Raw genomic sequence first — 21,321 nt, 5'->3', positions numbered from 1 at the left:
GGGCCTACTGAAATGAGATTTTCTTATTTAAACGGAGATAGCAGGTCCATTCTATGTGTCATACTTGATCATTTTGCGGTATTGCCATATTTTTGCTGAAAGGATTTAGTAGAGAACATCCACGATACAGTTCGCAACTGTCGGTGTTAAGAGAAAAGCCCTGCCTCCACCGGAAGTCGCAGACAATGACGTCCCATGTTGATGGCTCCTCACATATTCACATTGTTTATAATGGGAGCCTCCAACAAAAAGTGCTATCCGGACCGAGAAAACGACAATGTCCCCATTAATTTGAGCAGGGATGAAAGATTCATGTTTGAGGATATTGATAGCGACGGACTGGAAAAAAAAAAGAAAAGAAAAAAAAAACGAGTAAAAAAAAAACGCAAATGCATTGGGACGGATTCCGATGTTTTTAGAGACATTTACTAGGGTAATTCTGGGAAATCCCTTATCTTTCTATTGTGTTGCTAGTGTTTTAGTGAGTTTAATAGTACCTGATAGTCGGAAGGGTGTCTCCATGGGTGTGTTGACGCGCAGTGTCTCAGGGAAGTCGACGGCAGCGTAATGGACGGCCCAACCTCAGCTTTTCTCCGGTTAGAAGCGACTTTTTAACCACAATTTTCTCACCGAAATCTGCTGGTTGACATTTGGTCTGGATTCATGTTCGCTTGACCACGCTCTGATCCATAGTAAATTTTCACCTCCGGGAATTTTAAACAAGAAATCACCGTGTGTTTGTGTGGCTAAAGGCTAAAGCTTCCCAACTCCATCTTGCTACTTTGACTTCTCCAATATTAATTGAACAAATTGCAAAAGATTCAGCAACACAGATGTCCAAAATACTGTGTAATTATTCCGTTAAAGCAGACGACATTTAGCTGTGTGTGTGCGTAGCGCTCATACTTCCTAAAAACACCTGACGTCTTGCGTACACGTCATCATTACACAACGTTTTCAAGACGAAACTCCCGGGAAATTTAAAATTGTAATTTAGTAAACTAAAAAAGCCGTATTGGCATGTGTTGCAATGTTAATATTTCATCATTGATATATAAACTATCAGATTGTGTGGTGGGTAGTGGTGGGTTTCAGTAGGCCTTTAATGATTATTAGCAAAAAAAAATGAAGTTTCTCAGTTCGAATATTAAATATATTTTCTTTGCAGTCTATTCAATTGAATATAAGTTGAAAAGGATTAAATAAAAATAAATGATAAATGGGTTGTACTTGTAAAGCGCTTTTCTACCTTCAAGGTACTCAAAGCGCTTTGACACTACTTCCACATTTACCCATTCACACACACATTCACACACTGATGGAGGGAGCTGCCATGCAAGGCGCCAACCAGCACCCATCAGGAGCAAGGGTGAAGTGTCTTGCTCAGGACACAACGGATGTGACGAGGTTGGTTCTAGGTGGGATTTGAACCAGTGACCCTCGGGTTGCGCACGGCCACTCTCCCACTGCGCCGCGCCGTCCCAAAGCATTGTATTCTGTTTTTATTTACGATTTACACAACGTGCCAACTTCACTGGTTTTGGGTTTTACAAGTCCATGAGCACGAACCCAGGATGCTTATTCGAAAAGAGGCCAAACGTCTTCTAAGACAAACCAAACAGTCCACTTGCGATCGATTGAATGCCCTGAGATTCCAACCTTATTCTTTTGAAGCTGAATATACAGCTGCTTATAGAAGCGAGCATGAAGGAAAAGTGGGAAGTTGGAGCAGACGGAAGCCGGGAGAGGAGGATGAAAGTGATTTTGATGGTATAAGTATGGAACTTGGAGCCAAGCTATTTCGGCATAAATGGATTGCTTACCCAAAATCCACAGGAAATGTCCCCGGCCAGCTGGACCAGACGAACAACTGTCCATTGAGTGAGTCACACTTTTAATATCAACCATGATACACGCAGCATGCCATGCGCGTTTTTACAACTACAGTACATACAGTACACTGTCTAGTTAGCTTAGCTGTGTACAAAGAAAATATGAAATATGGGCTAATACTTTACAGATACTGTATTGTTTTTCAGTCAGCAGTCAGTACAGATTGGGCTCGTATCGCAGTGTTGTGCATTATACTAAATGCATTTCGGGTCGTTGTAGAAGCTAGCTTATCTCTTGCCGTAGTTAGCTTTTAGGGCTAACAGCAAAGCACGCCGACATGTTCCTACACTGGTAGAAACAGTTCCTCAGTGTTCGCTCCTACAACAACAATGTCGCAACAGTTTGGTAATAATACAGCTTACAAAACATAAATGAAGTGTTGGTGACAGTTTTTGAATGAATTTTTAAAGTTATTTAGCGGTAGAAGGAATTGCTCCCATTAGCTGCATTGCTAGCCATCGAGAACGAGATGATTTTTATATGTGAGAAAGCAAAACATTTATATTTTGTCTTTTTGTCTTTCATAATGATTGCGAACGATAGGCAAAATTCCCCAAAAAATTGCAGTTCCCCTTTTACAACAGAACTGTTTCCAGAGTGCTTCAAATACAAAGAAACAATAAAAAGTAATTGAATTCGAATAATTTAAAAAAAGTACATTACAAAATAGAATAAAACAGCAAAATATGCAGAAGAGCAAAAAAATCACGTGGTTTTAATAGCCAGATAATAAAAACATTCAACACAAGGACTTTATCCACTTTTTATATACACACTATAATTCTGCACTTAGTACACAACGTAATAACTCGAATGTATATCATATACAAGGACGTAACATTAAGGAATGGGACAGGAGGACACAAACATTAGCATATATATGTTAGCTACAGTTAGCCCAGTCATTGACCTATGGACTGTCGCGCACCCCAGTCCCCCAACCTTGTCAAAATCACCCCAAACATTTCCCAATCATTTGTGCTGCAACACTTTTTGGTCTAACTATTATAGTTTTTATGTTATTAACCATTTTTATTTTTTATGTTATCGTGTAATTAACCTGTTATTATTCATAACCACTATTGTTTTTTTACCGTTAACGTTTTATGATTTGTTTTTTTTAATGTAACGTTTTCTTATTTATAACCAGCCATCCCACCTTGTCAAAATCTCCCCAAACCTGCCTTAATCGTATGTGCTATGTTTGTGCTGGTTTGTGCTCCAAAAATTTAGTTTTTATGTCACCGTTTTATGATTTTCCTGTCAACATGTATTCATAACCAGCCCCAAACTATGTCAAACTTTGGTCCAATTATTAGTGCTATGTTTGTGCTGAAAAAGAATGTTTGTTCAACTATAATATTTTAATGTTATAAACATTTTATAATTCATAACCAGTGCCCCCCACCTTGTCCAAATTTCTTCAAACCGGTCCCAAATGTTAGTGCTGCAAAATGTTTGGTCTAACTATAGTTTTAATGTTAACATTTTATAGTTTTTATGTTAACATGTATTCATAACCAGCCCCAAACTATGTCAAAATCTCCCCAACTTTGGTCCAATTATTAGTCCTACATTTGTGCAAAAAAAAAATGCTTGTCCAACTATAATATTTTAATGTTATAAACATTTTATAATTCATAACCAGTGCCCTCGACCTTGTCCAAATTTCTTCAAACCGGTCCCAAACGTTAGTGCTGCAAAATGTTTGGTCTAACTATAGTTTTAATGTTAACATTTTATGGTTTGTATGTTATTAATGTGTAATTAACGTGTTATTATTCATAACCAGCTCCAACTATGTGAAAATATCCCCAAACTTGTTCCAATTATTTGGGCTATGTGTGTTATGGTTTATGCTAAAAAAAACAATGAATAGCTAGTAGAATTTTCATGTTATCAATGTAGTTTCCCCCCACCTTGTGAAAATCTTCCAAAAACGTTTGGGCTACATTTGTGCTGCAAAAGGTTTTGGTCTACCCATTATAGTTTTTATGTTAATCACGTTTTATAGTTTTTATGTTATTAATGTTTTATGGTTTTTATGTCATTAATGTGTTATTTTTCATAAGCAGCCCATCCATATCAAAGTCTCCCTAAATTTTTGCTGGTTAGAGCTGCAAAAATGTTTTGTCTAAATATTATAGTTATGTTAACGTTTTATGATTCATAAGCAGCCGAATACAACTTTATAAAACATGGAAACTATAATAGTTAGACCAAACTTTTTGCAGCACAAACGATTGGGACAGGTTTGAGAAGATTTTGAGAATGTTGGGACAGGTTATGAAACATAAAATGTTAATAACCTAAAAATTATAATCGTGAGACAAAAAGCTTTTGCACCACAAACACAGCACAAATAATTGGAACAGGTTTGGGGAAATTTTGTAAAGCGGGGGTCGCCACGCACTTCACAAAAGTTATTCACCTAAGAAAAACTAAAATCTAACTTACAACTCTCAAGTCTGTCGCTGACTGCCGGATAGTTGGCTCCAAGCTTTATGTTTAGACGTATAGTGAAGCCTGAGGAATTAGCTTTATCCTCAAGAAGCTGGAACTTTAAAGCAACCGCCTGTTCTCTTAAAAGTTTGGGAGATGAAAAATGTTTCTCTCGTACGGTGCTCATAAACAGGCGGGACACGTTTGACTTTTATACCATCATTAAATAATCCATTTGGTATAATAGGGGACCTTTTAACATCGAGTATGACCCATAAATGATAAGACTTTATAATGTATTTTAATTGCTACTATACTTCATCGGTACTTACTGCAACACACCTCCTATCTGCCTCCCCTTTCTACTTCCTGTCTGTCTTTGTTGCGTCTCTCCGTGCTGCTTGATGCCACCCCGACGGCAGACCAGTTTGTGCCGACCGCCATTCTGGGTGAGACTTCTGATTTGCTGTCTCCTTTTGTAGGACAGGAAGCAAACACACCTGAAAAAACAGGGCAGACAGGAAGTGGACAGGTGAGACAGATAGGAACTAGCCAGGTGAGGCAGACAGGATATGGGTGGGTGGGACAAGAAGTAGCAGACAGGTGAGACAGACAGGAAGTGGTGGTATTATGGCTTCCATCCATCCCTGCTTGCTTTTTGTTCGGCTGCTTTTTGGTTCTTTAGACTGGATTCAACCCTCCATCGATAATGATTAATTATTGTTTTTTTACTTAATATTTATGTTGATTTTACTTTTGTTGGAAATTTGTGTTGATTTTGATACATTTTCGTGATATTATATATTTTTGTTATTTATTACTCTAAAGAACGGTGGGCGTCACTCCATCCCGCATCTACAACATTCCCGCGTGTTGACGTGGCATCTGTCTGTGACCTCTGACCTCTGCATGGACACAACACAGTCACGTGGACGGGGAAGGGGGCAAAGTTGCGGAAAGACTGAGCTGTCAGTCAGAATTTAACACTGAAACAGCAGGAAGTGCTTTTGCTTGAATTAGTTAGAATTTAACTAAAAGCTATGATGCTAAGTCAAACGCTAACTGTCAGAATCAACGAATGCTGTTGTTAAAGTTGCCTTGTTCTCAATAAAAAAAGCTTCAGTTAGCCAGCATAATGTTAGCTCGATTAGCTTGGCATGAACTGCCAAGGTCAAAATGACAGGACTTTGCCTCTTGTTGGATTCATGCTAGCTTTGTGTTAGCACTAGCTTAGCTTTAGTGCAGGCAGACGCTCCAGCTAGAGTTGTTGCTTAAACCCTGTCTCCTCTCTTCTTCTTCTCCTCCTCAATCGTTCTCTGTAAAGTGCCCATTAATGGTAAGTTGATAAATTTGGGGCTAAGGGATGGGAGGGTTCTGATGGGGTTGGGTGGGAGGCTGTCACCTCAGCGCATGGAGCCACGCCCACCACCCTCTGTGATGTCGTCTTGACGAAGACCCCGTGGTGACACTGTGACATCACAATCCAGATTCCTCCCACCTGCCCTCTCATTGGTCACAGTTGTTGTTGTTGTTGTTGTCTCCTGCATCACAGCCCGCCACCCTCATCTCCTTGCCACACCTTGCCTCTTTGCCATGATTGGTTGGGTGGTTTTTGGGCTAGTTTCTGATGTGTCAGTCAAAGCAGTGCAGCCAATGAGAGCACACAGAGAGAGCTTAGTGACAGGTTTCTGAGTCCTGGATGGCTCAAAGGTCAAAGGTCACAGAGGTTTGTCTGCTTCCAGGACTCTGAACTCTCCTCTTTTCACACTGCAGTTTATTGGGACGAGGACCAGTTCCCTTTCATTTGTTTTAGTACTTGATATGTACCATAGTGGATCTGGTTCACTACTTAATCTTGACTGGTAGTAAAAGATTTTCAATAATCAATCTACAACCGTTTTGAAATTGGTTTGGGAATACATCTGGACCACTATTAATTTGGTTCATATTTGATCTGGAACAGAGTTGAATTAGGATTAGCAATGGATCTGGATTGTAACGGATTGGATCTGGACATATAATAATCTATTTTAATAACCAATTTAAAACGGTTTGGGAATCCATCTGCACCACTATCAATTTGGTTAGTATTTGATCTGCATTGAACAATGAGAGCACAGTCAACCAAGTCTAATTCATATGTGTTAAACATACTTGGCCAAATAAACTGATTCTAATTCTGAACAGTGTTGGCTTTGGTTCACTATTGGCTATGAATTGTAATGGATTGGATCTGGACCAATAATGAATCTATTTCAGTAACCAATCTAAAACCGTTTGGTAATACATCTGGACCACTATTTATTTGGTTCAAACATAATCTAGAACAGTGTTGGATTTGTTTCAGTACTGCATCTGGTGCCATGTTGGATTTAAATTCAGTATGGAATCTAGATTAGTAATGAATGAATTCAGTACTGAATCTGAAATAGTATAGAAGTTGGTTCATTACTGGATCTCATTTGTAATCAATTTGATTCAGAACTCCATCTGGACCCATAATGGATTAGTTTTGGGCTAGAAATCCATTTCAGGAATGTGTCTACACCAGTCTTAGATTTGGTTTCGTGGTGGATGTAGACCAGTATTGGATTGAGTACCGTAACTGCATCAGTAATAGGGTTGGACTCTGTACTGAATCCAGATTGTTACTAATCTTGTTCAGTACTCAATCTAGACTAGTACAAAGACTAAAATTGTGACAAAATATTGATTACCAGCAGTGTGAAAAGAGTGCATGGCCATCATTTGCTCTGCAGTCATGTGACCTGATAACATGTAATGTGTGTGTGTGCGTGTGTGTGTGGTCATGTGTTGTGTGTGGACCAGATGTTGTCATGATGTGGACTCGAATGCCCACAAAATCCAGTCTTGGCGGCTGCTGTCACGCTGACGATGCGCTGCTCTTGTCCTCCTCCAGATGACAGCCACACCATGACCAGCGAGACCAGCAGCCTGGTCCAGAACCACTTCAAGCAGCGCGATCCAGACCGCGAGCCGCCACCCTACCACACGGCCCAGCTGCACCCCGCCATCCGGGTGGCCGACCTTTTGCAGCATATCACGCAGATGAAGTGCGCTGAGGGTTACGGCTTTAAAGAGGAGTATGAAGTGAGTGTGTGTGTGTGTGTGTGTGTGTGTGTGTGTGTGTGTGTGTGTGTGTGTGTGTGTGTGTGTGTGTGTGTGTGCGCGTGTGCGTGTGCGTGCGTGTGTGTGTGTGTGCGCGCTAGGCAGAGTGTGTGCATGCTTTGCCTACCAGCAGCTTACCTCCCCAGGGCTCATGCATTATACACACACACACACACAAAGTATTTTCACCCTCCATTTGCACAGAGTTGCTGGCAACTTGTGTGTAGAATTTGCCGAGTGTGTTTGTGTGTGTCATAGTAATGATGATGATTATTATTGTTGTCATGGATACAAATGTGTTCATTATTAACATTATATGTTTGACTATTGATGCCTGGGTAGTGATAATATTAACATGAATGACTAACAAGCTGCTAGCTGTCACTGATAACTCTTAACCGTCCCATCTCCGCTTCTTCTTTATTCTGTAATCTGATTGGACAGCTTAACGAGGTAAGAGTGTTAACATGCTGGATCACATTCATTCATCGTTATGTCACAATTATCCCTATCACACTTTCGTTTGCCTCATGCCATGTATGTTTAGTAGCATGTCCAGTAGCATAGCTGCTGTAGCCGTGTTTGTCATGTGACCTGTAAACAGCGCCTTCTGCTGTTTGACATCAGGAGATGAGGTCATAAAGTGGGGACACATAGCATTAGCATGTTACACACACACACAGCTGCAAATGACTGGCAGGAAGCGAGGAACAAAAGGAGGAAGAATAAAAAGAATGGACGGAAGAAGTAGTTTTTTTATGAAGCCTCTGGTTCATTTTATCATGCCCTAGCTAAACAATAGATGCATTGTTGTTGTTTTTTTTACCGACACTGGTGACACCACCTATGCTGTCCATGCGTTCCATAAATTCATTCTGCTTGTCACACCGCATCATAGATACTGTATATCAGGGCTATTCAACTGTTGTATCGAGGAACTTGTATTTTGCGCAACAGGGCTATTTTCTCTGAAATGTGTAACAAATGTCCAATGCAGAGAACGCTGGTTCTCAAAATAAGAATAACATTAAAGGGAGAAGTCCAGACCTCCCTGGTCCTTAGCTTACTGGGGGAAAAAAATAGTTGAATAGCCCTGCTGCAGATAGATAATGTAGACATAATGTATGTAGTCTAGCAAGTGCTAGACTGATGTAAATGTTGTATTTTTGTGCTCAGAGTTTCTTCGAGGGTCAATCAGCTCCTTGGGACTCGGCCAAAAAAGACGAGAACCGAATGAAGAATCGTTACGGCAACATCATCGCCTGTATGTACAAACAAACAACTATTAGCTGTGACTACATACCGTTAAGTCCTCACTAGTTGCGAGTTAGTTTCAAGTTGGTCCTGACTTAAAAGGAGTTAGTCCTTACTTGACACAAGTTAGTCTTGACTTTTGAGGACAAATGAGTAAGTCTGAACCAAACTTTTCTCAGTCCAAATTTGACACCAGTAATTCCTGACTAGACTCGTGTAGGTCCTCACTTAATACTAGGTAGTACTTTCTTGTCACAAGGTAGTTTTGACTCCTAACTACAAATGAGTTAGTCCTGACCAGATTTGTGTTAGTCCAAATTTGACACTAGTTAGTCCTGACTAGAGTAGTCAGTCCCAATTAGACACCAATGAGTCCTGTCTAGAATAGGGTTGGTCCTGACTTAAATGAGTTCGTTTTGGCTTAAGGTACGTTAATCTGGACGCTTTACTACACATTAGTATGTCCTGACCAGACTTGTGATAGTCTGATATTGACACCAGTTATTCCTGGCTAGAACACAGTTATTTCTGACGGGACACATGTTTGTCCTGATTAGATACCATATTGTGTTGACAAGATGCGAGTTGGTCACTATTCACTACTAGACAAGAGTTAATCCTGACTACAAATGAGCTAGTTCTGACTAGTAACCAGTTACACCAGACTAGACATGCTTATATGAGACACAAGTCAGTAATGGTGAAACATGGGTTAGCCCTATGTACTACCAATCAGTCCTGACAACACAAAATTTGGTAATGTTGAGACAAGAGTTAGTCCTGCAAGGGTCTTGAGTTGATCTAGAATATTCTAGACATGAGTAGTCCTGACAAATGTTTCACTATAATTACACAAGACATGTGTTAACAATTTAGCTTGTTAGTTGTGACTAAAAATGAGTTAATCCTGGTTATAGTTGTAGCAAGTTAGTCCTGACTTAAAATGAGTTAGTCCTTATTTGACACAAGTTAGTCTTGACTACAAAAGAGTTAGCCCTGACCAGACTTGTGTCAGTCCGAATTTAACACCAATGAGATCTTACTACACTAGTGTTGGTCGTGACTTACAAATAATTAAGTGCCTACTTGACAAAAGTTAGTCTTGATGCTTGACTACAAATGAGTTAGTCTTGACCAGACTTGTGTTAGTCTGGATTAGACACAAGTGAGTGCTGACTAGAACCCAGTTATTTCTGATGAGACACAGTTTAGTCCTAAATAGATGACTAGAAGAGAGTTAGTCCTCAGTACAAACCAGTTTGTTCTACCTATTAACTCGTTATACCAGACTAGACTTGAGTTAATCCTGATTATAGTAGACACGAGTTAATACATTGGTAATGGTGAGACAAGGGTTAGCCCTAACTATTAATGTATTAGTCCTGATTAGTGAAGTGAAGTGAATTATATTTATATAGCGCTTTTCTCAAGTGACTCAAAGCGCTTTACATAGTGAAACCCAATATCTAAATTACATTTAAACCAGTGTGGGTGGCACTGGGAGCAGGTGGGTAAAGTGTCTTGCCCAAGGACACAACGGCAGTAACTAGGATGGCACAAGCGGGAATCGAACCTGCAACCCTCAAGTTGCTGGCACGGCCACTCTACCAACCGAGCTATGCCACCCCTTAGACATCAGTTAGTCCTGACTCGACACAAGTAAATCCTTACAACACAAAACTCAGTACTGGCGAGACAAGAGTTAGTGCTTATTAGACAGCTAGTCAGTTAGTCCTGACAATACAGATTTTAGTATTTGTGAGACAAACGTAAACCTTAGTCCTGACTAGTGTTGAGTTATCCGGAATGTACTAGACATGAGTTTGTCCTGACTAGTGTGGAGTTAATCCAGATAGTACTAGACTTGAGTTAGTCCTGACTACAAACATTCCCCGATAGTTCTAGCATCCTACATCTACTCATCTGCAGTAAATGGATTAGTAAGATTTACCACCTTGTCTTGTACTTTTAGACGACCACTCTCGCGTGCGTCTGCAGCCTCAAGATGGAGAGAAGGGATCTGACTACATCAATGCCAACTATGTCGACGTGAGTAACGCACACATACACCTCATCAATTCACCCAAGCTTCAACTTGAAGCTTTGACCCGTGAAATTTGGAGAAGCGAACGCTGAAGATCAAGTACGACTTTAATGCTTCGACAGTCAGAGGGTGACAACGTTCCAACAGAAGACAAATATCGAACCCCTTGGTGGCATTTCGTCGTTGGCTCTAAAGCTGTTGAGCACACAAACACACACACGCTTAATAAATAGTTTCTTGCCTTTAAAGGTCAATGCGAAAGATGGCGGCCCTCTCTGTTTCCATGGGAACAGTGGTCATCATAGATGTAAGCAGCGTTGACTGAGTAAACAAACTCGGCGCTCGATCTTGAGTGTGTTGAGTCGGTTTACTTTTAACGATGTTTACGCCCGTCTCATAACACATGGTGTCATACTGACAGCTGTCCGTCAAGTTAAAGAGTTTCCAAATCTGACGCTTGTTTTTATTTCTCAGGGATACCACCGACCCAATCACTACATCGCCACTCAAGGTGAGGAACGTCTCGTCTCCTTTGGTTTACACACTTTACAACTACAAAGATTACTGATGTGTGTGTATGCGTGTGCGTGTGCGTTTGTGTTGTAGGTCCCATGCAGGAGACCATGTACGACTTTTGGCGAATGGTGTGGCAGGAAAATACGGCTGCGATCGTCATGGTAACCAACCTGGTGGAGGTGGGACGGGTGAGTAAAAGCACACGCACACATCTTGTGTATTACTATGTGACTCTGTTTCCCAGAGTGCATCTGTCATTTCTGCTCAACACTTCTAGAACAGGGCTCCCTGCTGATACTTCATCTTGTGCCTCAAAGTAAATTCACACACACACACACACACACACACCTGCAGGCGCTGTCATTACCCACAATGCACCGGGGATCTGTCGGCCCTCTACAGGACAGCAGCAGGGGAATTGTGGGATATTGCGGGCTGATTCCCCCCCCCCCCCCCCTGTTATCACACACACAGACACGCACACATTCTGTTCTCTGTCACTCCCATTTGGTTGCCGAGGCGACAGAGTGATTAGCAGAGCAGTAATTAGTTGTTAATGAGTTGTGGAGGTCTAATGAGATTTTAATACATAAGCTGCTTGTTTATGTTTCTATTGAATTTTGATGATTCTCATGTGCGCTCATGTGCAGGTGAAGTGCTGCAAGTACTGGCCCGACGACACGGAGATCTACGGCGACACAAAGGTGACGCTCATCGAAACCCAGTTGCTGTCCGAATACGTCATTCGCACCTTTGCTGTGGAGAAGGTACTGCTCCAAATAATCACCCACTCAGAAGGGCGTGGCCCCCGCCAGATCGTTAATCAATCCCGTGTCGCTCAGAGGGGCGTGGCTGAGATCCGAGAGATCCGTCAGTTTCACTTCACCGGCTGGCCCGATCATGGCGTTCCGCTCCACGCCACCGGTTTGCTGGGATTCATCCGCCGCGTCAAAGCCAAGACTCCTCCCACTGCCGGGCCTACTGTGGTGCACTGCAGGTGAGTTCACCATTATCATAATGTGTATGCAGAAGGAATAGGGATTGGCAGGGGTGTCAAACGTAAGGCCCGCGAACAGGTTTTATCCGGCCCGCGGGAGGAGTTTGCTAAGTATGCAAATTAACCTGAAATTATTGAATGAAAGAAACAGATCTTCTACATGTGTCTACTGGATGTTGCAATAGCAATTATTTGTATCTCTGTAGATCAGGGGTCAGCAACCCGCGGCTCCGGAGCCGCGTGCGATTCTTGGATCACTCTGAAGTGGCTCAGCTGCATACTTGCCGACCCCCCCCCCACCCATCTTGCTGGGAGGTTTTCCAAATTTCATTGTCTCTCCCAGAAATCTCCCCAGCATAACATTCTAAGATTTTCACCCAGCCATCATTACTTAGGCCGTGCTGTGATCCCAATGCCTTAAATGTCTTTTTGACCATGTTGTACGTCCGCTTTAATACAATGCTATGTGAGTGCCGGCGGGCCACATCTAGTGTGCGGCTGCTGACTCAACGCACAAGCGACTGCAAGGCATAGTTGTTCAACAGCCGTACAGGTTACACTGAGGGTTGTAATATAAACAACTTTAGCACTCTTACTAATATGCGCCACACTGTGAACCCACACCAAACAAGAATGACAAACACATTCCGGGAGAACATCCGCACTGTAACGCATTATAAACGCAACATAACAAAAACCCAGAATCCCATGCATGCCTGACGCTTCCGGGCTTCATTATACACCCCCGCTAGCCGGTTGAAGTGGGCGGGGTTGGGGGGGGCGGGTTTTGGTGCTAGCGGGCGTGTATAACGGAGCCTGGAAGAGTCGGGGATGCATGGGATTCTGGGTATTTGTTATGTTGCGTTTATAATGTGTTATAGGGCAGATGTTCTCCAGAAATGTGTTTGTCATTCTTGTTCAATGTGGGTTCACAGTGTGGCGCATATTAGTAAGAGTGTTAAAGTTGTTTATATCACAACCCTCAGTGTAACCTGTATGGCTGTTGAGTAAGTATGCCTTGCAGTCGCTTATGTGTGTCTGCAGAAGCGTCATACAATATGCGAATTGGCTGGCAAGCTGGTTGATACGGTTGTGGAGGGCGCTAAACACATCGTCATCATAGCACGCCCTTATTATTTTTGTTTGGGTGAAAACCAGCAGACAGTTGAGAGAAAGGTTGCTCTGAAACTCGGTAGTCTCCCGGAAAAATTGAGATGGTTGGCAAATATGATGTTGTCAAATGGCATTTAAATAAAACTTGCGGGCCTCACTAATATTAAATTTTCATATTAAGGTGCGGGGCGCGTGTCTGAGACCCCTGGTTAATACATAGCACAAAGCAAAAAAAAAAACTTAGTACGCTGTGTTATTTCATTTTGAATTTCAAAAGAGTCTTGTGGCCCCCATAGTTTTCTTCATTTTGTGAAACGGGTCAAAATGGCTCTGTGAGTGGTAAAATTTTATAGGGACGGCGTGGCGCAGTGGGAGAGTGGCCGTGCGCAACCCGAGGGTCACTGGTTGAAATCCCACCTAGAACCAACCTCGTCACGTCCGTTGTGTCCTGAGCAAGACACTTCACCCTTGCTCCTGATGGGTGCTGGTTGGCGCCTTGCATGGTAGCTCCCTCCATCAGTGTGTGAATGTGTGTGTGAATGGGTAAATGTGGAAGTAGTGTCAAAGCGCTTTGAGTACCTTGAAGGTAGAAAAGCGCTATACAAGTACAACCCATTTATTTATTTTATTTAAAGGTTGTCGACCCCTGCTGTAGTTGATGGTACATATGTACAAAATAAATCACATGATGTTAGTACATCAATCAAGGAAAATGATCAAACTACATAAATGGCATACTGTAATTTGATTTTGATATCTTTTTATCTTGATAGATTGAAAACGAACACCATTGAGTTGACTGATGAACATTATCACATTATTCATTCAGAAAATATAAATAACGACAAATAAAGATAGAATACTATTACCCGCAACATGTAAGTGTAAAAAAACAACAACATTATGATTTGTAAATTTTCAGAATGTGCTGCTTCTATTTTTAAACACAGAAAACAATCTGAAGGTGTTTTTATTTTCAAGTTATCGTGCAGGGATTTTACCAGTCTGGCCCACTTGGGAGTAGATATTTCTCCATGTGGCCCCTAAAATAAAATGAGTTTGACACCCCTGGGTATCGAATTCGGTACTTTTATAGACACCGATCAAATTCCTTTGGTACAATCATGTATCGATTCATGTAAAATCAAATGGTGCCATATTGTGATACGTTTGTTGCACGTCACGTCACATCCGGTTGCAGACTCGGCGGGCTCAAACACTTGGCGTGCAAACGAGCACTCAAGCAGCATTCAGGGCAGACTCAGTCGGACTGCCTCTCAGTAATTGTCTAATTTTCAATGCCAGCAAAGCAATTATGTCTAATAGAATAAAGTCGAATGCAGTCCTGACCAGACTTCAACATGCTACTGAATAGCAGTAGCAATTTTACATGGCGATTTGGTGAAGAAAACTACAACTAAGATACACCTTACTATCAAACAGCTGATGTGTGATAAGTACAATACTTACAGTACAAACACTTTTTATGGCGCACCAAAGGACTAGATTAATGGAAAACATTATTCCCTGACAAAGCAACAAACTGTAGCCTTTAACTACCGCTATCTAACGTCCTGAAATTTAAATGACTTGCAAAATCTACTATATAATACTTGCAAATGAGACTCTGAAATGTAAGAAAACTACATATAACAATTGGACGGCGCAGTTACCCTTATCAGCTCATTGTTAAATGCTGTATTATAAAAAAATATATATTATTTAACAAATGAGCATTTATTAACACATGAACAAAGAGAAGTACTGGATATTGGTACTGTTGAGTACAAATGTTCATCATTTCAAACGTGAAAGGTACCCATTCCTAAGAAGATAGGGGTGTCCAATCTTTTTCTACAAAGGGCTGCATATTGATGTATTTAATTTTGTAAAAAAAAAAGTATAATAAGAAGTTTTTATTTTTTGTGACAAAAACATGTCATTTTTGGATTATTGGCATCAGTACCTCATCTTTTCTCTTTCGTTGAAAAGGTGTTGCTCTTTTTCTTATTACAATTGTATATTTGAAATGTACTGCGGGCCAATAGAACATGAGAAAAAAGCTGCAAATTGGACACCATTGGACAACTTCTGTGAATCCTTAAAAGGGAACATTATCACAATTTCAGAAGGGTTAAAACCAATAAAAATCAGTTCCCAGTGGCTTATTTTATTTTTCGAAGTTTTTTCAAAATGTTACCCATCCCGGAATATCCCTAAAAAAAGCTTGAAAGTGCCTGATTTTCGCTATCTGTGAAGCCACCGTCCATTTTCCTGTGACGTCATCCAGTGATGCCAATATGGATAGCACAGCAGGATAAAGCGACATTAGCTCGGATTCAGACTCGGATTTCAGCGGCTTAAGCAATTCAACAGATTACGCATGTATTGAAACGGATGGTTGGAGTATGGAGGCAGATAGCGAAAATGAAATTGAAGAAGAAACTGAAGCTATTGAGCGAATAGCTATTGACGCTATTCGGCCATGTCTGCCTTAGCATCGCTGGTAAAATGTGCAGACCAACGATCGGAAGTTTCGCATCTTGTGACATTGGATCAACTTAAATCCGTCGATTGGTAAGTGTTTTTTTAGCGTTAAATGTTGGTGGGTGGAAACGCTGGATGAAAATATTGTTTCAAATGTACATACAGCTAGCCTAAATAGCATGTTAGCATCGATTAGCTGGCAGTCCTGCCGCGACCAAATATGTCTGATTAGCACATAAGTCAATAACATCAACAATACTCACCTTTATGATTTCGTTGACTTTATCGTTGGAAATGCATTTGCAGGTTATCCATACATCTCTGTGCCATGTCTGCCTTAGCATCGCCGGTAAAATGTGCAGACACTCTGGCACATTCGATTGAGGTCTGGCGGCAAATTTCTTTGACTTTATCGTTGGAAATGCATCTGCTTTGAGTGTCGCAGGATATCCACACAATCTTGCCATCTCTGTAGTAGCATAGCGTTCGTCTGTAAAGTGTGTGGAACAAACGACTGAACATTTCGTCGGCTTTCACCACACCCTCGTATTTTGAACAAATTTCGTCCAATTTCTTGCCACTTTCGCATCTTTGGGCCAGTGGTGCAACTTGAATCCCTCCCTGTTAGTGTTGTTACACTCTCCGACAACACACCTACGAGGCATGATGTCTCCAAGGTTCCAGAAAATAGTTGAAAAAACGGAAAATAACAGAGCTGAGACGCGGTGTTTGTAATGTGTTTGAGAAAATGGCGGCTTTATTACCTAGGTGATGTCACGTTCTGACGTCATCACTCCGAGAGCGATAAATAGAAAGGCGTTTAATTCGCCAAAATTCACCCATTTAGAGTTAGGAAATCGGTTAAAAAAATATATGGTCTTTTTTCTGCAAAATGAAGGTGTATATTGACGCTTACATAGGTCTGGTGATAATGTTCCCCTATAAGAAGCATTGGAAACATTTGAGGATGTCAAAGCCGACTTGTATCTGATTCAACCCTAACACACAAAAACTGTTTGCGTGTGTCTGTTAGTGCGGGGGCAGGGCGCACAGGTTGTTTCATCGTCATTGACATCATGTTGGACATGGCGGAGAGAGAGGGCGTGGTGGACATCTACAACTGTGTACGGGAGCTGAGAGCACGAAGGGTTAACATGGTTCAGACTGAGGTACGCACACACAACTCTTTCATTCAAAGGTGACATTTAGACAATATACTGTGTCACTAGAGGGGCAGCATGATTAACTTGGGTTGTGCGTCATCAGGAGCAGTACGTCTTCATCCATGACGCCATTTTGGAGGCCTGTCTGTGCGGCGACACGTCCATCCCGGCCAATCAGCTTCGCTCTGTTTACTACGACATAACCCGACTGGACCCTCAGACCAACTCAAGTCCCATCAAGGAGGAGTTCAGGGTAACGCACACAACCCACTGTACACACCAAACACACACGTGTACACAAACATGCATGTGAACACCTGCGTTGTTGGCGTGTCAGACTCTCAACATGGTGACGCCAACGCTGCGCGTCGAAGACTGCAGCATCGCCCTGTTGCCGCGCAACCACGACAAGAACCGCTGCATGGACGTTCTACCGCCGGATCGCTGCCTGCCGTTCCTCATCACTATGGATGGCGAGAGCTCCAACTACATCAACGCAGCCCTCATGGATGTACGTTCTGACCTCACTTGCTGTTCAAATGCCTTCGCTGCCATATCACCACTTAATCTTCTGATCACCCCGTAGAGTTACAAGCAGCCGTCTGCCTTCATCGTGACCCAACATCCTTTGCCCAATACTGTCAAGGACTTCTGGCGTCTGGTCTTGGACTACCACTGCACTGCTATCGTCATGCTTAATGACGTGGACCCAGCACAGGTCAGCGCACGCACACACACATGCTCAAATAATAACAATAATAATGAAAGATGTCTGTCCTCCAGCTGTGTCCTCAGTACTGGCCCGAAAACGGCGTCCACCGTCTGGGCTCGCTACAGGTGGAGTTTGTGTCAGCTGACCTGGAGGAGGACGTCATCAGTCGCATCTTCAGAATCTACAACAACGCCAGGGTGCGTCTAATTCCTATTTTACACTTGAACTATGACCTTTGACATGTTTCCTAGGCTCCTCCAAGTACATTTGCGCTATGGACTCCTTAGTTTTAATATTTTGTGCGTTCCACGAACACTTTCCCCCCCTTTTTTTTTTTTTTCTTCGTTTTGACCCATTTCCATTTTCAGTTTCTGGGGGTGCGTTTGATTTCCCATCTAAAGACAGCAAATTTTGATCAAACTGATGTGTTTGATTTCCACATCCTCACCTCCCTGCCGGTGGCGTGTTTGATTAGCGTTTCCCTCCTACTGGTGTCTCGTGATGTTTGCGGGGCGTCAGATCCAAACGTCCCCTCCCCCTTCTTTTCATACACCCCCACATTATAGGTCATATTCTGTGTGTTGTGATTCCTAAAAATCTACGTTTCCAACCTTGCTTCCTCTTTAATTAGCTCTCTTGTCTCCTCCTCGCACACTTTCTGCTTTGGGAGCGTTTCATTTTTTTACCCCCTGATTGACAGCCTTTCTTCCCGTTAACTCTCCCCAGCCACAAGACGGGTACCGCATGGTCCAACAGTTCCAGTTCCTGGGGTGGCCCATGTACCGGGACACTCCTGTCAACAAGCGCTCCTTTCTCAAGCTGCTCCATCTGGTGGACAAGTGGCAGGACGACTACGATGGCGGCGACGGGCGCACCCTTGTGCACTGTCTGTGCGTACACACGCTCCTACAACTTTTACTGATATCACATCAATTACTACTTTAACTACATTAATTTACTTGTCATTCAGTACTACTAAACAACCCTAATACTAGGCAACAGGCAACCCACAGGCAAAATCTGGCCCACAAATGTTGATTAGACGGGCCCACAAGTTCCTTTTTTGTAGCAGATTCCTAGAAACATCAGAAAACTCTCTTGACATAACTCAAACAGAGGATCTCTTTTTGATTGATTGATTGATTCTTTTATTAGTAGATTGCACAGTTCAGTACATATTCCGTACAATTGACCACTAAATGCTAACACCCGAATAAGTTTTTCAACTTGTTTAAGTCAGGGTCCACGTTAATCAACTCATGGTACAAATATACAGTATCAGCATAATACGGTCATCACACAGGTTAATCATCATAGTACATACATTGAATTATTTACATTATTTACAATCCGGGGGGTGGGATGAGGAGCTTTGGTTGATATCAGTATACAAGTCATCAACAATTGCATCAACAGAGAAATGGACATTGAAACAGTGTAGGTCTTACAGTAGGATATGTACAGCCAGCAGAGAACATCCAATCCACTTTATTTATATAGCACATTTAAACAACAATAACGTTTCCAAAGTGCTGCACAGCCATGTTAAAAACAATATTAAAAAAACAATATTATGCTCCACCAATGACTGAATAAAAACAAAAAATAAATAAATATAAAACCAATACAAAAAAACAATATATATAAAAAAAATATATGATTAAAAACGATTTTAAAGGGTAAAATCAATTAAAACAGTAAAATAGAACTCAAAGTGTATAAAAAACACAGAGGACAACAGAGGACAGAGGACCACACAAGTCACGTAGTGTTAAAATCCAAAGAATAAAAGAACATGGTGAGTTCAGATAGCATAAGAGCAAGTATATACATTAGAAGTACATTTGATTATTTACATTAGGTTATTTATAATCCGGGGAGATGGGATGTAAATGGAGGAGGGTATTAGTAAAGGGTTGAAGTTGCCTGGAGGTGTTGTTTTAGACTAGCATTTTGCAGTAAGTTCTAAAAACACTTGATAACTTTCACTAATACGTCTTTTAAAACAGCTAAGCACTCCTGTCGTAATGAAAATCTTTACAATTATTAAAATTAGGATTTTTATTTAAAATTATTAAAAAATATATTGCTTCCTTTTTTAATGTATTTAGACTATATTAGCCATCTAAATCTGGCCTCCTGGTGCCTAACTGTTTTTTTCAAATGTGGCCCGCAGCCCCATTAAATTTAATCCCTGGGTTCATGAACATAGTATTTTGTTGCTTTATTAGTCGTATGTCTCCCTCTGGTGGTGATACCTGGAACCTTTTATAATCTTCTGCTTTTTCCCCGCACCTCTGTCCTTAGGAATGGCGGCGGCCGCAGTGGCGTGTTCTGCAGTGTCAACATTGTGTGCGAGATGCTACGACAACAACGTTGTGTTGATGTTTTCCATGCAGTTAAAACACTTAGGAACAATAAACCCAACATGGTGGACCTCCTGGTAAGACTCACATTCCACTCCAATGTGTCAGGTGAAGTCAAAGATGTCCTCTAATAATTGATGTGTTGACAGGAACAATACAAGTTTTGCTACGAAGTCGCTCTGGAGTATTTGGCTTCTGCTTAGGGAACAACGAGGCTTCATCCTCCTCCTCCTCATTGAAATGAGGAGTACCACTACTGACAATGACAAGGGATGAAGTGGAGGACAATGTTTTTGCACTGTCTTGGTGGACCAACTGCAAGCATGGACACACACTCATGGACAACATGTGTCATTTTTGTCTTAGCTGTTTTTTTACGTTATTGCATCTTTGTGCTTTGCACTTTCACGTGCGAGTGGCACATCCATGCTAACTTTGCTGACTCACCCGAGGTCTCTTCCTGTTTGTCCAGATGATGTAAATGTTCCCAGAGATCATGAAAAGTGAAGTTATTCATTCATATGTGCGTTAAAGAAACATGTGGTTTCATGCAGATTGCACCTGTAGTGGGAGGGCAAGGTCTGTCTGTTTTCATGACGACACAATGTGTCAAGTAAGACCACACCGGTGGCCTGTATTGTTTTTGTTTTTTATGGTAAAAAAAAATGCCAAAAGTTGTCAAATTTGGGGGACGGAGCCAGAGAGATGACAATGTCCTCTGAAAGAAGACCATTGAACGATGTTCATTTTGTACATAGAAATGCAGCAAGCACACTATTTATTATTCCTTGTCGATGTTGTCGTTCTTATGAAGCATGCAGAGATGAGGGTGGCGGCCTGAGACGATCTCAGTGAGAGTTGTGACGTGGTGTCGCCATGACACGGCAGCACGTCTCTGGTGCCGATCAAATATGTACTGTATTTTTTTTGAAAACTTGTATTTGTGTTGTTTGATCTATAACTCCCACAAATAAAAAATGTACAAACACTGGTGTCCGTAAATATGTCAACTCTCTTATCCCATATTTCACTTATTATTTTAAGTAATACATCTATAAAATATATACATTTTTCAGAAAGGCAAATTGACGTGAAAAGTGGTTTTCAATCAATCAATCAATGTTTATTTATGTAGCCCTAAATCCAAAGTGTCTCAAAGGGCTGCACAAACCACAACGACATCCTCGGTAGAGCCCACATAAGGG

The 21,321-nt window shown here is 41.5% G+C and overlaps 1 protein-coding gene across 9 annotated transcripts in view; it reads left to right on the top strand.

Annotated features, from left to right (window-relative positions):
- LOC133569438 (receptor-type tyrosine-protein phosphatase mu-like) overlaps positions 1-21,104 on the top strand; it is a 106,054-nt gene extending 84,950 nt beyond the window's left edge. For 3 of the 9 annotated variants that reach the window (XM_061921773.1, XM_061921772.1, XM_061921777.1), the window contains 15 exons: positions 4,758-4,784; positions 7,256-7,446; positions 8,641-8,728; positions 10,691-10,767; positions 11,237-11,273; positions 11,369-11,466; positions 11,929-12,275; positions 16,909-17,044; positions 17,142-17,291; positions 17,376-17,549; positions 17,625-17,756; positions 17,822-17,947; positions 18,477-18,640; positions 20,058-20,193; positions 20,266-21,104. In XM_061921773.1, the coding sequence (XP_061777757.1) occupies positions 4,758-4,784; positions 7,256-7,446; positions 8,641-8,728; positions 10,691-10,767; positions 11,237-11,273; positions 11,369-11,466; positions 11,929-12,275; positions 16,909-17,044; positions 17,142-17,291; positions 17,376-17,549; positions 17,625-17,756; positions 17,822-17,947; positions 18,477-18,640; positions 20,058-20,193; positions 20,266-20,319 (1,937 nt within the window). In that variant the 3' untranslated portion in view covers positions 20,320-21,104. The remainder of the gene's footprint in view (positions 1-4,757; positions 4,785-7,255; positions 7,447-8,640; positions 8,729-10,690; positions 10,768-11,236; positions 11,274-11,368; positions 11,467-11,928; positions 12,276-16,908; positions 17,045-17,141; positions 17,292-17,375; positions 17,550-17,624; positions 17,757-17,821; positions 17,948-18,476; positions 18,641-20,057; positions 20,194-20,265) is intronic. The other 6 variants (XM_061921780.1, XM_061921776.1, XM_061921779.1 and 3 more) reach the window with 3 other exon arrangements.
- Positions 21,105-21,321: the final 217 nt, after the last annotated feature.

Source organism: Nerophis ophidion, linkage group LG15, assembly GCF_033978795.1.
Source record: "Nerophis ophidion isolate RoL-2023_Sa linkage group LG15, RoL_Noph_v1.0, whole genome shotgun sequence".
Lineage (NCBI taxonomy): Eukaryota > Metazoa > Chordata > Actinopteri > Syngnathiformes > Syngnathidae > Nerophis > Nerophis ophidion.
Note: the sequence above shows the minus strand (reverse complement) of the source record. Positions and strands in the feature narration are given on the sequence as shown.